This window comes from Hibiscus syriacus, unplaced genomic scaffold (assembly GCF_006381635.1).
Source record: "Hibiscus syriacus cultivar Baekdansim isolate YM2019G1 unplaced genomic scaffold, ASM638163v2 tig00110984_pilon, whole genome shotgun sequence".
Taxonomy (NCBI): Eukaryota; Viridiplantae; Streptophyta; class Magnoliopsida; order Malvales; family Malvaceae; genus Hibiscus; species Hibiscus syriacus.
In genome coordinates this window covers 251,228-266,663 of record NW_024062938.1, presented here as the reverse complement: position 1 = coordinate 266,663, position 15,436 = coordinate 251,228, and the positions used below count along the sequence as shown (strand labels likewise).

General features: G+C 31.7%; 1 protein-coding gene across 1 annotated transcript; it reads left to right on the top strand.

Moving 5' to 3' along the window:
* Positions 1 to 2,989: 2,989 nt before the first annotated feature.
* On the top strand, positions 2,990 to 4,101 carry LOC120148689 (peroxidase 44-like). The gene is made up of 2 exons (XM_039161732.1): positions 2,990 to 3,215; positions 3,334 to 4,101. Exons 1-2 carry the CDS (start codon positions 3,009 to 3,011, stop codon positions 4,078 to 4,080), a joined length of 954 nt encoding a protein of 317 aa, XP_039017663.1. The 5' UTR covers positions 2,990 to 3,008; the 3' UTR covers positions 4,081 to 4,101.
* The last annotated feature ends 11,335 nt before the right edge of the window (positions 4,102 to 15,436 follow it).

Below are 15,436 nucleotides of genomic sequence, written 5' to 3'. Positions count from 1 at the left end.
TTTCATGCATATCTTTGAGTTGCAGCTTGAGAAGTTGCTCAGTAAACTCATGCTTCTTCTTATGCTTCTCTTCGTATGCTTGCAATGATCATTGGAGTTGCTCGATCGTCATTTCTTCCAAGTCTTTAGTTTCTTCAATCGTCACGACGATGTGCTCAAATTTAGGATCCAACGAACGAAGTATCTTCTCTATTATCCTCACATCGTCTAACTTTTCACCATTTCTTTTTAATTGATTAGAAACAGCTACTAATCTTGAGAAATAATCTGAAATAGACTCAGATGCTTTCATGTTTAAGAATTCGAATTCACCTCTTAATGTTTGGAGACGAACCTTCTTCACTTGCTCGGATCCTTTGTAAGAGGTTTGTAGCTTCTCCCACGCTTCCTTGCTAGAGCTTGCACTTGAAATCTTTTCAAAACCATCATCATCTAATGCTTGATAGATGAGGTAGAGAGCCTTCTTGTCTCTCTTTCTTGAATCCTTCAAAGTTGTCTCCTTGTTCATTGACTGCCTTTGACAATGCTGATTGGGGAAGCAACGTGGATGATAGAAGGAGTATCACAGGGTTTTGTGTGTACTTTGGCGGCAACCTAGTTGCTTGGAGCTCGAAATGACAACGTTCGGTATCTCATTCCACGACTGAAGCTGAATATTGAGGGCTTGCTTGCTGATATAGAAGTTGTTCTTTGCGGACCACCAAACATTTGGAGTGAGAACACAAGTGTTGTCTCTATGTGTGCAAATCCGGTGTTTCATGCTAAATTCAAGTTTATTTTGATTTATTAAAAGTATGACTACATTGAGAGAATATGTAAATAACATATAGCAAATATATGATTATACCAAAATATTTAACGACATGTAACTCATTGTATCATATCTTAATTAAATAAGAACGAATGTGATCATATAGTATATATTTTTAAATCTGTAACTAAAATTGGACAAAACACAAACATAAGTAATCATCTTTGTAGTTAACCCATAATTAAATTATCCTAAATATAATACTTTTGAAGACCCAAACTGTTAATATCAAAGAAAATAATATATAATATAGTTAGCCGTGATATCTTTAGCACATCGATTTCACCCGTATCCCGTGAATATACACAGCTAGCCTTCTTTGAATGCAAGTAAAAGTCGTCATCTTTGAATCGCCAAATCAAAACCAAATGTGACAGAAGAGAGCCGTGGCTTTATTCTAATTTCTTAATTATTTTTCCTTTCATTAATTTATAAAATAACACAAATTGCATGAAAATATGGACTAGTGTATGTTCTCATAGTTGTTTGCAACCTGTCTTTTTTTTATATACTCATATTTCCATAAAAACTTCCATATATTTATATAATTTAATAATGTGTCAAAAGTATTTTTAATCTTATTTTTATCGGTGATATTTTTAATCTATTAATCATTGGATTTAGTAATAGAACCTCACTATTAGTTATCGCAGGTTTTAATTACGATAATATCATCTTTAATGATATTCCTCTAACTTTGTTTTCATTATTTTAAACTAATTAAGTAGTATCAATGACAGTGACAGAGTTATGTTTAAGTGAGACTAAAATCTAAATTTTCTTCGATAATTATCTATTTTTTTCAATTGTGTAGACTCAAAATTTTATTTGTGTTTATCTCGTATAAAAATTTTTATGTTGCTAATATATATTTGTGTGTGTGCGTGCGTGTGAGTGGTGCACCCATCTTAAAAAAATATTTTTAAATCCGTCACTACTCAGTGGTAAAAAATTATTATTATTTTTTAAATGATACATGTTCAAGTAGAGTTGTCTCGGACATTTTTGGAGGTCTGGGTAAAAATTCAGAAACAGACTTTTAAGAATAAAAATATCTTATATTACTTTAAACAATCAATTTAATATTACATTAATAAATCCTCGATAATCTCTATAGTATGTGATTAAAAGTTCTCAGTTGACACTTCCACTCTTTCATAGATTGTGTGTTCAATACCAATTAGGAGCAAAATTTTCCCTAATAAATAAGAAAAATACAATTTAAATGAATTAATGAGAGATACATAAATATATGAAAATTTGAGAATTTCATATGATTTAAAAATTTATGGGCCTCAATTATAAAGATAAAAAATGAGATTGAAAAAAATTAGAGACACCGATTATAAAGATAAAAACTAAGATTAAAAAATAGGAGACTTAATTATAAAAATAGAAAGTATGACCCTTAACAATAGCTCAGGGTGCTCTCCCTATTAGTTGACTCTAGATTCGAGTAACTGTAATTATAGGATATAAATGTGGTGTCAATAAGTTAAGAAAAATACTAAACAAATACAATCTTTTAAACACTCCAAATATTAAAAAATATTTTCATTTACTTTTAAATATAATAAACATGGATAAACCATAAATACAGCAATCCAAATGAACACGTAAGTTAATCCTAATTTGCCACTTTTTTTTATTAAAAAAGGTAAATTATATATTTAGTACCTAAACAATTAATTTTGATCATTTTTAGTATCTAAACTTTCAATTTTTAAAATCATACCTAAAATTTAGTTTTTGTTTCATTATAGTACCTCAATTCAAAATTTAATATTAAATTTTAAAAACAATTGAAAGTTTAGGTGCTAAAACGAACCAAAATTGATAGTTTAGTTACCAAATGCGTTAAGTTTTTAATGGCTAGTTACTTGAATAAAAAAATCTAAACATTAAGTATGGTTTTAAAAGCTTAAAAGTTTAGATACTAAAATGGACCAAAATTAATAATATAAGTACTAAATGCTTAGTTTACCCTAAAAAATCAACTAGCTAGTTTTGTTCATTTAAAAAAAAGCGAACACATGATTGCCAGTGATTCTTTCTGAAAACCGTGTTCTATACTGGAAAATTTTGACCTTTGCACGTCTCAAGCTCAACATGGCCAACCCCAAGTCCATTATATATACGTATGACTCACAAGCCCATATCAATACTCACAAGCTTAGAAAAAAGAAAAGAATATAAGATGATGATGAGAACGAAGGTTATGTTAGTTCTTTATCTCATGATTCTTCTTCCTCTTGCTTTAGCTCAGCTAAAAGTAGGGTTTTACAGTGCTAGTTGTCCACGAGCTGAATCCATAGTTCAAGCCGCAGTCCGAAAACGGTTCGACACTGATAAATCCATCACTGCTGCTTTGCTTCGCATGCATTTTCATGATTGCTTTGTCAGAGTAAGCTGCCTTAATATTTCCGTACCCTTTTTCTTTAAATCTATTTCGTATACGGATTTAAATTGCGGTTACAGTCTTATTCTCGATTACATTTGCTTGAGATTCTACTTTTATGTAGGGATGCGACGCATCGATTCTCATAGATTCAACAAGGCAAAACCAATCGGAGAAAGTCGCCGGCCCCAACTTGACAGTACGAGGGTACGAGCTCATCGACGAAGCAAAGAAAGCCCTCGAATCGGTTTGCCCTTCCAAGGTCTCATGCGCAGACATTATAGCGCTAGCCACCCGGGACTCCGTCGTCCTTTCCAGCGGACCGTTTTACGCCATTCCAACGGGAAGAAGGGACGGTCGGGTCTCGAATCCCAATGAAGTTAACTTACCAGGCCCATCATTGCCGGTTGCACAGGCTTTCCAATCATTTAGGAATAAAGGCATGACAATGGATGATATGGTTACACTTCTAGGTGCTCACACAGTTGGTGTGGCTCATTGTGTGTTTTTATCGGGTCGGATTACTGGGAGCGGTGACCCGACTATGGACCCGGCTTTGGTGGCTAAGATAAGGGGGATTTGTGGTGCAGCAAATGGTTCGAGCCCTGACCCTAGTGTATTTCTGGACCAGGGCACTTCCTTCGGTTTTGATAACGAATTTTTCAGGCAGATTCGTTTGAAGAGAGGAGTGTTGAAGATAGACCAAGAATTGGCTAATGATAGATTATCTAGGCGAATCGTTTCGCGTTTTGCATCAAATGCTACTTTGTTTGCAAACAGGTTTGCTCAGGCCATGGTGAAGATGGGAAATATTGAAGTTCTTGTCGGGAATGCTGGGGAAATCAGGAAAAATTGCAGAGTTTTTAATTAATCCCTATTTTTTAAGTTTCTTCTTCTTTTTTCAAATAAGGGTGGTCGAGTAACATGTAAGAGTGTTGGACTAAATAAATGACTTCAAACTTGAATCTCCAGGTTTTGTTCCACATCCATTGGCTTCCAAAGAGTTTTCTTCCCTCTTTGTTGAAAGACCAATAATGTCTCATTTTCCTTATGGAACAAATGTAACGTGATTGGTTTTATTGACTTGGATTTTTAAAGCCATTGTCTCATTTACGATGATTTCTATGTATATGAATACGAAATAAATAATAGGGTGAAGTACATGAATGGTCCCTCGAGTATATGGTGTTATTTTGTTGAGTCATTCTGTTATTAAAAGTTATAAAATGCTCTTTGACTATAGAGCGTTTCTTTGTTGAGTCTCTCAACTATTAAAAGTTACAAATTGGTCACCTAATTATTCACATATTCCAAATTCATCATTTTTTGTTAAAAAATTGACAGTTGTCTTTGTTAAACGTTGAACTACTGACCGGAATATGATAACATATGATCATAGAATCTCAAACGAATATACAATTCAAATTATTCTGGGATAAGATGTTATCATATCTCAATCACCAAATTAAAAAACAATTCAGATGACCGTCCATTTGTAACAAAAAACAATGAGTTTGGAATATATGAATGATCAGGTGACCATTTTGTAACTTTTAATAGTCGAAGGATTCAATAAAGTATCACTCTATAGTTAGATGACCATTTTATAATTTTTAATAATTGAAGGACTCAACAAAGTAATATCACATAATTGAGGGACAATTGTGTACTTTACCCTATTATTCTATAACTTTTAATATATTCTCAAATCAAAGCACACACTGCATTAAAGAAAGAAAAATGTGTATGGAAAGATTCCTGACATAAATAAAACGTACAAATTTGATAAGTTAATAGTGAATTTTATAGTATACTTTGAGTATATAATGAAGAGAGGGATGAAGATGGGGTTAGCACGAATCTCAAGAAGGGCTGATTCTGTGTCTTACTTTGTTTAATTTGGTGTTGGTTTTTGGAGGTAGTGATTTCATTCATCTGGTTTCGGGTCGGCGCCAACAGCTCCTGCCTTCACTCCACACGCACACAGGTTCTCTCACCATCGCGGATGGATCCAAACGAAGACGTTAGGGTTATATTTTTATTGAAAATCTCTTTTGGTCCCTTGAGAAAAGTTTTTCATCCCTTAAAATTTTGTGTTGACCCCTAATATAAATTCTTGCTTTCATCCCTATTGGTTTCCGTTAACTTTCTACTAGAGTAATAAATAAAATTATTAGAATAAAAGCTATTTGTTTGAGTTGATGAAAATTTTATTGCCTGCCGGGAGTCTTTATGGGTTGTGTGGGTGAAAGCTTACGTGATCGAGGAGAAGGATTTTTGGACTGCGGAGATTAAACAGCATACTAGTTAGAGTCCGCGAAAGATTTTGTTGCTTCGGGGAGAAGCCCATCCTATCTGTCACGTTTTAATTCGGAGGGATGTGGCTTTGAGGGATATTTGGAAAGAAGTTCGAAAGAGGGGACAAGATGATTTGCATAGACTCATCTGATTCTCGATGCACATCCCCAAGCATGTGGTGATCTCTTGGTCGGTCATTCTCAATAGGTTGCTAGGGATCAGTTGCTAAAGATGGGGTTATCGGTGTGCGATCAGTGTGTGTTATGCGATACAGGTGCTAAATTCGGGACCATCTCTTCTTTAGGTGCTCTTTCTCAGTCGACATCTAGAGCAAGTAAGGTGTAAAAATTTGACCCGACCTGTAAAACTGACTGAAACCGACTCGAGTTAAAACTGTTTTTGACATGCACTGTGACGATCCGAAACCGACTTGAGTCGGAACTGATGTTGACCTGAACCCTAGTTGGACCTGGAAATTGTGGATTTGAACTTGACTTGCATCCGAGCTGAGAACGACTTGAACCCGAATTGAACCAAAAATATGATATCCGAACCCAAACTGCATCCGACTAATATGAATCCGAACCCGAGATTGACTTGGTAAATAACTGGTATTACCCGACCTGTTTTCAACCTGACCTGTAATTGACTCAACCTATAAATGATCCGACATGTTGTTAAAGTGATCTGATATTATCCTGACTTATAAGTGAAGTTACAATTAATATAATTATGTTGTTTTAAATTTATAATAAACTTTTGATAATTAAATTAATATGATTTATTTTTGAAATTTTACCTAAATTTTTATGATAATCAAATTAATATGATTACTTTTTTGAAATTTAGTTTTATATTAATTATAATTTGTATATTATAAATTTGATTTTTATGTTAATTCAAATTCATAAATTTCTTTATATTTCTTATATTATAAATTTTATTTAAAATCACTAAATTATATTTAAATATTATCTTATTAAACTTGATTTTATTAAATTATATTAACTAAATTAAAATATTCATAAATATAATTTACTTTTAATGTGAAAATTGAATAATAATTTAAGTAAATTGAACATGATATTTTAAAATCAAAATATATTAATTGAAATAGACTTATTAAAAATTAAAAACTTGAATAACATTACAAATACTAAATAAATATTTATAAATTAAGGTAATTTTATACACTTGAAAACACTAAAATTATAATAAAATCAACTAAACAAAAATAAATGTATGTTGAAATAAATGCTCTCAGATCTTATAGTTAATTTTTACAAGGCTAAAAAGCCTAACTATACGACCAGAAATATCATCATCAAGCATATACCTAATGCTGCCAACATGTTTAATTATGGGCAATTTATATCGAGGATCAAGTAAAATAGCAAAAGACAGAATCATTGAGTGATCAGACCAATATTTCTCAAATAGTTCAAGTATGGGTCTAGCCATTGCAGAAATACCTTCACATGGATCATTATGAGCATCACACAATAGTTTTTCAATTGAAAACAACATTAGCCAAATACAAGTTAGAAGTGGGATACTTAGAACCAGAGAACAGAGTAGTAATTTCATAAAAAGGCTCAAGAAAATCACAGATTGTTTGAACAATTTTCCACTCTTGATCAGTAATGAAATCTAACTCATTTTCCCTATTAACAAACAAATTAATTGTTCTAGCCTCAAGTGCCCTATGAACCATCAAGTAAGTAGAATTCCATCGAGTAGGAACATCCAATACTAACATACCAGAGAAAGAAGTATCACAGTCTTTAACAGCTAATTCAAATGCACAAAGTCGAGAATCAGAAGAATCAATAAACTTAATAATCTCTCACGCAATTTATAAACAGAAGAATCAATTACCTTTAAACCTTTTTTAACTATCAAGTCCAAAATGTGGGCAGCACATCTTATATGGAAGTACTTACCATTGCATGGAAGAGGAGAAATGACATTCAAATCATCATTCAGTCTCCTGACCATTTTATCATTTGTAGAAGCATTATCAAGTGTAATGGTAAATACTTTTTTTCAAGACCCCACTCACATATCATCTTTTTAACAAACTTAAATATTGACTCACCATCATGAGGAGAAGGAAAACGACGAAAATTAAGAGTTTTAGACTGAAGTTTCCAGTTATTATCAACATAATGAGCAGTAAGAGCAAAATAAGAACGTGAAGTGCATGCAGACCAACCATCACATGTAAAACAAACACGACTTAAAACAGTATGCAATGAATCAAGTGGCAATTTCTTATGTTTTTCATGCTCCAACATGCAATACTTAGTAACAATATACCTAGATATATCCTTAACAGAAGAATTAAGGTAATGATGTAAATCCCTAAGTTTTTCATGCTCAACAATACTATATGCATAACCATGACACAGAATAGCCTCAGCAAACAATTCACAGTATTTTTTTATCAAAAGAAGCTACACTAACAGGATTTTCAGCAAGAAAATTCTTATATGCTTTGCATTTCTCAGTATGCCTTTTAGGGTTAGAAGTACCAATATAAGAATCAACTTTATGCCTTTTAACTTTGCAATATTTACACTCTGCATAAACATAACCATCATCAGATTTGGTGAATGTGTAATGGTCCCAAACAGGAGAGGTTATTCTTCTAAATTCGGATGAACCAGTGGACTTCCTCTTAGAGGATTTATTTAAATCAATTGCTTCGGACAGTACATCATTGAAAAAAAACATGGTTAGTTTACATTACAACAATAAACCAGTATATCATTTACATCAACAACAATAAATCAATATATATATATATATATATATATAAACATCAATAAACCAGTATATATATATATCAAACATATACAAAGAAATGAATGGATAGTTCACCTCTTTCAGAATGATTGTCATTCTGATCTGCTGGGTTTTGACCTACAAAACAAATAAATAATAAATTAATTCGAATATTAAAATAAAATTAAAAAATGAAACAAAAAGGAATGGGAAATACATGAGTAATTCAACTCGTACGAAAAACTATCCATGAAACCGTAGGAAAAATAAAGGTTTCGAATAGATGAACACGGATGAACAATAGATGAATTTGTGGGTGTTTGAACGAAATAAACACGAAATGGTTTGTGTTTAGGTGTTTTTGAAGATCAAAGGATAATTTTGGGGAAGAACTGGATGAACAAATGAAGAACACGGAAGAATATTTGGGTGTTTGATCGAAAAAAACACGAATCGTTTCTATTGCTTCAAAAAATAACTTGTTCAAATGCCTTGTTGCTTTTTTTTGTTTTCTGATCGAGAGTCCCCCATCTTTACTAATAAGTGTTTCCTCGCTTTTAATTCTCTTATGCCTTGAATCAAGCGTCTGGTCTCTAGTGGAGTGCTCGAGTGCTGTCGGGCGTGCACGATCCTTAATTCCATGCATTTTAATCTGTTAAGCTTCTCTTTTTCATTGCTATAGGATTTGATTATTGAAATAAACACCTATGAGCTTGTGCCCTTTTATATATAATATCGGTAAAATACATAAATAGTCACGTGACTATGTAACATTTTTATTATGTCTTTATAAAATTGTAATCACATTTTAAAAAATAACAATTTAATTGTTTCGTTAATGTTTATTTCGAAAAATAATCAATTTATATATTTTCTTTTAAATCGGATTATAATTTTATATTCCTTCTGCAGGTCGCCATTGGACCACCAAATGTCTGGTCTTCGCCTTAATTAATTGAATCTCATTTAAATATTTGAACACAATAATTAACTAATTAAAAATAATATTTAATATATGATTACGAGATTCAAAATTGAACCACCAGTAAAAGAAGAAAGCTTTTATATACACGATGATACTTGGGCTGGTAGTGAAGCCTGCTAGAGAAATAAAAACATACAGAATATTAATACTAATACTAATTATAATTTATAATAATAATTATAATTATAATATAATTTTTTATTGTTCGGACAAAAAGGGTGTCTACATATATATAAATATAAACTATAGTATATATATATAGGTCATATGTAAACTATATAGTATATAAATATCAACTATAGTATATATATATAGGTCATATGTATACTATATAGTTTATATATATAGTGCATATGTAAACTATAGTTCATATATAAATATCAACTTTAGTATATTTATAGTTCATATGTAAACTATAGTTCATATATAGAGTATATAAATATAAACTATATTTTATATAAATAGTATAAAATATAGTATATAAATATAAATTATAGTATGTAGTTTATATAAATATGAATAAGAATACGAATACGAATATGAATACGAATACGAATACGAATACGAATACGAATACGAATATGAATATGAATATGAACCATGAACCCTAAACCCTCATCAATGTGTGTTGTTTAATTTATTTGAATTTCATATTTGTTCAATTTAGTTCTCCAAATTTTATTTGCATCTGAAATTGACCCATACTTATTACTTATTTCTATTTTTAAATTGGCCCATAACATTTTAAATGGGTATAATTTAACACTTTTTTGTATTAATTTCAATATCACAATTTAAAATTATTTCGATTTGATCCCTCATCAATGTGTGTTGTTTAATTTATTTAAATTTTTATTTGTAATTTCATATTTGTTCAATTTAGTCCTCCAAATTTTATTTGCATCTAAAATTGATCCATACTTATTACTTAATTATATTTTTTAATTGGCTCATAACTTTTTAAATGGGTATAATTTAGTACTTTTTTGTATTAATTTCAAACTCATAATTTAAATTATTTCGATTTGATCCCTCATCAATGTGTGTTGTTTAATTTATTTAAATTTTTATTTGTAATTTCATATTTGTTCAATTTAATTCTTAAATTTGTATTTTTCATAAAATTGAACCATGATTATTTATATTCTTAATAATTTACTCTAAATCATACACAATTACAAATTGTAATTCAACTTTCACGAAAGACGAAAATAATTAATCCAAAAATAAAAATTAGCCCGATTTGAACTCAATCTGTATCTGATAGAGATCCGACCTAAATTTTATCTGCAAATGATGTGACCCGATCTGAACGAGATCCGTCTGAAGTCCATCCGAACCTGAATTAACCTGCTTTTTAACTTCTTCGGACCTGAACTGTTTTGACCTGAACTGACAACGATCCGAACTGAAAGTAACCCCACCTGAACCCGAACTGTATCTGGTGTCAAATCAACCTGAAAATGACCCGACCTGATTTGACTTGGATCCGACCTGATCCGAATCGAAGCATCAAATTTACCTGACTTGACATGTATCTGATTTTACCCGACCTGTAAGGATCCGACTAAAACCTGAACGATTACCCGATTTTACAACCCTAGGAGCAAGATCCTTAGATTGTGTAATTGAGACAGGGTGGCTCGCCCATGGGAGAGAGAATTAGAGTGGGAAATTTCTACCATTATTAAGTTGGCTTGAAGCGCGTTTCTTTACTCGATTTGAGAAGAATGTAATAAGATAATTTTTCGAAACTCTATTAGAGGTGATGATGTTATTCTTAATTTGTTAGTAGAAATAATTCGATTCAAATTTTATAGTATGAGGTCAAATGGGATGAGATCTCTTGGGATTTGCGGAAGCTCTAATTGACAACCGAAAGAGTTGCAAGGGGATGAATTGACAATAATTTGATTGGGGAGTAAGGAGAGTAAAAGATAGAGAAATTTGACACAAGGATTTATAGTGGTTCGACTAATCAACTAAATTTACTTCCACTATCTAAGCTCCTCACTTAGGATTTTCTAACAAATTCACTAATTTGTTCTTTCTTTTTAAAGGATCAAGAGATAATCTTTACACTCCCTAGTTTTTCACTTGGCTAAACTAGAACCAAACCTCTTTTACAAAAGGAAAGATAGTGTAAACAAGAAAACCCTTACAAGGTAGGTGTTTATAAATTTAAGCTCACTAAAACACAATATTTACAAGAGTAGAAAAAAAAGAATGGAAAATTATTCTCTTGTGTTTGATTGCTTGGATAGGTGTTCTCACCCTTCTTCAAGTGTCTTGAACTTGTATTTATATGTTGGAATGAAGTTGTGGCCGTTTATAGCCGTTGGGGATGATTTCTAGCCGTTTAGGGATGAAAACTCTGCAAAATAAAACTACCCAGTACAGAGGGTATCGGTACTCCTAAAGGGAGTATCAATACTACCTTTTTTATTTTTAAATCAACTAGCCGTTCTAGCCGTTGGGGCCTGATGATATTGATACTATGCTTATGGTATCATACTACTATACAAAGTAGTATCGGTACCCCTTTGGGTATCGATACCATTTTTGCATTCTGGAATTTGAGCAATGCTGGTAGTATCGATACTACCTAGTGAGTATCGGTACTTCCCTTACTTTGGTATCGATACCATATGAACAATATCGGTACTGTTCATGAGGTATCGATACTGTAAGAACAATATCAATACTTCTTGTACGTGAAAATCAATTTGTGTTCAAATCCACTTTTAAGGACTTTGAATTATTTTTGAAAACTTTGAATAAATTCAATTCAAGTCGAAAAACATTTTGCCTTAAATTGTTATATCAAAATATAGTTCAACAATCTCCCCCTTAATAAAATATTTAATGAAAAAGATCCAATTGTAGGAAAATATGTGAAAATGTTCAGCTTCCCTTTTTTCATTAAGAAATTGAATTTTTCAAGCCATACTTCTCCCCCTTTTTGTTATTTCAAAAATAATTCAACTTTAGAGTTAAAAAATAACTTTGAAGAGTAAATGGTAAAATTCATCATTAAAAGTATTTCAAAAATCAAAGCTCCCCTAAAAAATAGCATTCCAAACAAAATTTGACTTTAAAAGCTTAACACTTAAACAAAATTGAATTTCAACAAAGAGTAACAAACATGTTAGTAACACATGAAATTTAATATATCCAAGTCTAAAATACTTTATGCAATACCAATTGTTGAAATTAAGTGCTTATGCATAAAGTTTTCAAAAAAATGTTATGCATTTGAAGAATTTGATATCAATTGTGAGAGAGATATCTTTTGCATTTAAAACACATGCATAAACATTTAAATTTAGGTCAAAAATTTAAAATTTGTAAAATCAAAGCATTTGAAAAGTTGATATCAATTGTTAGAGAGATATCATTTGCATTTAAAATCAATTTTGACCCAAATTCATTATGATGAACCAAAAAAAATTATGAAAAATCATTAAAAATTTTAAATGTTCATCATAACACCTTTTTAACATACATGAGATAAAAAACAAAAACATAACCATTTAAGATGAAAACTCATACATGTCAAAGAAACAAATGAGCAACCAATTATGCAAAATTAAAAAGCTTTTAAGCTTAGAGGTTACCCATTCCTTTTTGAGTGTGGTAGAGCATCTTGATTTCTTCATTTTCATCACCATTACTCCCACACATCTATAAGAGACATTTATTTGGATTTTGGTATCCAAATTGCTTTGGATCCTTGGACGTTAGTTTCAATGTCCCTTGTTCTCTTAGGAACTCATACTTGTCTAATTTTAAAACGTTTTTCTTTCTTCAAAGGACAAGTTTGTTCCAAATGACCATAAAAATAGCAATGTGAGCATTTTTCCATTTTAAAAAATAATGAGTTGTTTTTATAAATTGATTCTTTTTCTTTCGTTAAGCTCTCAAGCTTAACTTTCGAATCAATTTTTTTTTCTAAATCATTGATTTTGACTTTTGAAAGCTCTAAATCATTTTTCAAAATTTCATTTTGATTCTCAAAATCAACTTTTTCTTTCAAAACCAAATCATTTTCAACTTTAAGTTTTGAAATCAAATTCTTGTATTTGGAATTCATGGTCTCAAATTCCAAACACAACTCATTAAGCATTTGTAACGCATCAAAAGAATGTGAATTTAAATAATTTGAGTTAGAAGATACCATTGAATCTTCTTGATGGCCATGAAGCATAGGTTGGCTACTTCATCTTCATTATTGGAGTCATCTTCATCACTCCAAGCTGCCAAAAATGTGTTTTTCTTAGATGATCTCTTATTCTTTAGAAGGAGACATTCATACTTGACATGCCCCGTTCTTTGAATTTTGAAGCACACCGGGGGACTCTTCTTCTTACTCGATTCATTACTTCCTTGGAAGATATGAATCTCTTGAACTTTTTGAAGAGCTTGGCCATCTATTATTCTTCATCATCGTCTTCATCAACCTCTTCATTTGAACCTTGACAACTTTCGTTGGTGGACTTGAAGACAATGCCTACCTCATTCTTCTTCTTGTTTTGCTTCTCTTCATATTATTCTTCTTTCTTCACCATCAACTCATGAGTGAGAAGAGAACCAATATGCTTGTCGAGAGTGAAAGACTTTAGGTCTTTAGCTTCAATAATCATCGTCTTCTTCAATTGCCAAGACTTTGGAAGATAATAGATCATCTTCTTCACAAGCTTCTCATTATAAATTACTTCTTCAAATCCCTTGAGACCGTTGACAATCACGGAAAATCTATCTGTCGTAGCTTTGATGTCTTTATAAGGTTTCATCTTGAAGTTCTTGTAGCTATGCTTGGGAAGACTTATCTTGGTTTCTCTCACTTCATCGGTTCCTTCATGAGTGACTTGGAGTTTATCCCATATCTCCTTCGCATTGGAACAAGAGGAGAGTCTTCCATATTCATCCAGGCCTAATACAAAAAAGTGAATGTGCATAGCCTTAGCATTGAGCTGGAACTTTATCTTTTCTCTATCACTCCAATCGTCCATCTCACCGGGTGGAGTAGAGTAACCCTTCATGAATGAGTTCCAAGCTCCTATATTATTGGATTGAATGAATAGTATCATCATATTCTTCTAATAGACATAATTTGCTCCATTGAAGTAGGGTGATTTGTTGACCGGTTGAGAATCTTCCAAGTAATAAGCACCGAAAGTTGAAGCCATCTCTTTGTCGGTTGCATCGGGAATCAGTAGAGCTTATTCGAGGATCATCTCAAGGATGTAAAGACTTATAACGAGTCAATATCTGATACCAATTCTTGGGATTTATGAAAGCTCGAATTGACAACCGAAAGAATTGTAAGGGGGTGATTTGGTAATAATTTGATTAGAGAGCAAGGAGAGTAAAAGATAGAGAAATTTGGCACAAGGATTTATAATGGTTCGACTTATCAACCAAGTCTACTTTCACTACCTAAGCTCCTCATTTAGGATTTTCTAACAAATTCACTAATTTGTTCTTTCTTTTTAAAGGATCAAGAGATAACTTTTACACTCCTTAATTTTCACTTGGCTAAACTAGAACCAAACCCCTTTTATAAAAGAAAAGATAGTGTAAACAAGAAAACCCTTACAAGGTAGGTGTTTACAAATTTAAGCTCACTAAAACACAATATTTACAAGAGAATAGAAAAATAATAATGAAAAATTCTTCTCTTGTGTTTGATTGTTTGGATAGGTGTTTAACCCTTCTTCAAGTGTCTTGAACTTGTATTTATATGTTGGAATGAAGTTATGGTTGTTTCTAGCCGTTGGGGATGATTTTTAGTTGTTTGGGGATGAAAACTCAGTAAAATAAAACTGCCAAGTACAGAGGGTATCTGTACTCTTAAAGGGAGTATCGGTACAACCTTTGTTATTTTTAAATCAACTAGTTGTTACTAGCTGTTGGGGCCTAATGGTATCAATACTACTATACAAAGTAGTATTTGTACCCCTTTGGGTATCGGTACCATTTTTGCATTCTGGAATTTGAACAATGTTGGCAGTATCGGTACTACCTAATGAGTATCGATACTTCCCTTACTTTGGTATCAATACCATAAGAAAAATATTGATACTGTTCATGAGGTATCGATATTGTAATAACAATATCGATACTTCTTGTACATGAAAATCAACTTGTACTCAAA

Bases quoted from the DNA above. Each gene is read 5' to 3' on its own strand.
- LOC120148689 (XM_039161732.1), top strand. From the start codon at position 3,009: ATGATGATGAGAACGAAGGTTATGTTAGTTCTTTATCTCATGATTCTT. The intron at 3,216-3,333 runs GTAAGCTGCCTT...ACTTTTATGTAG, and splicing joins TTCATGATTGCTTTGTCAGA to GGATGCGACGCATCGATTCT.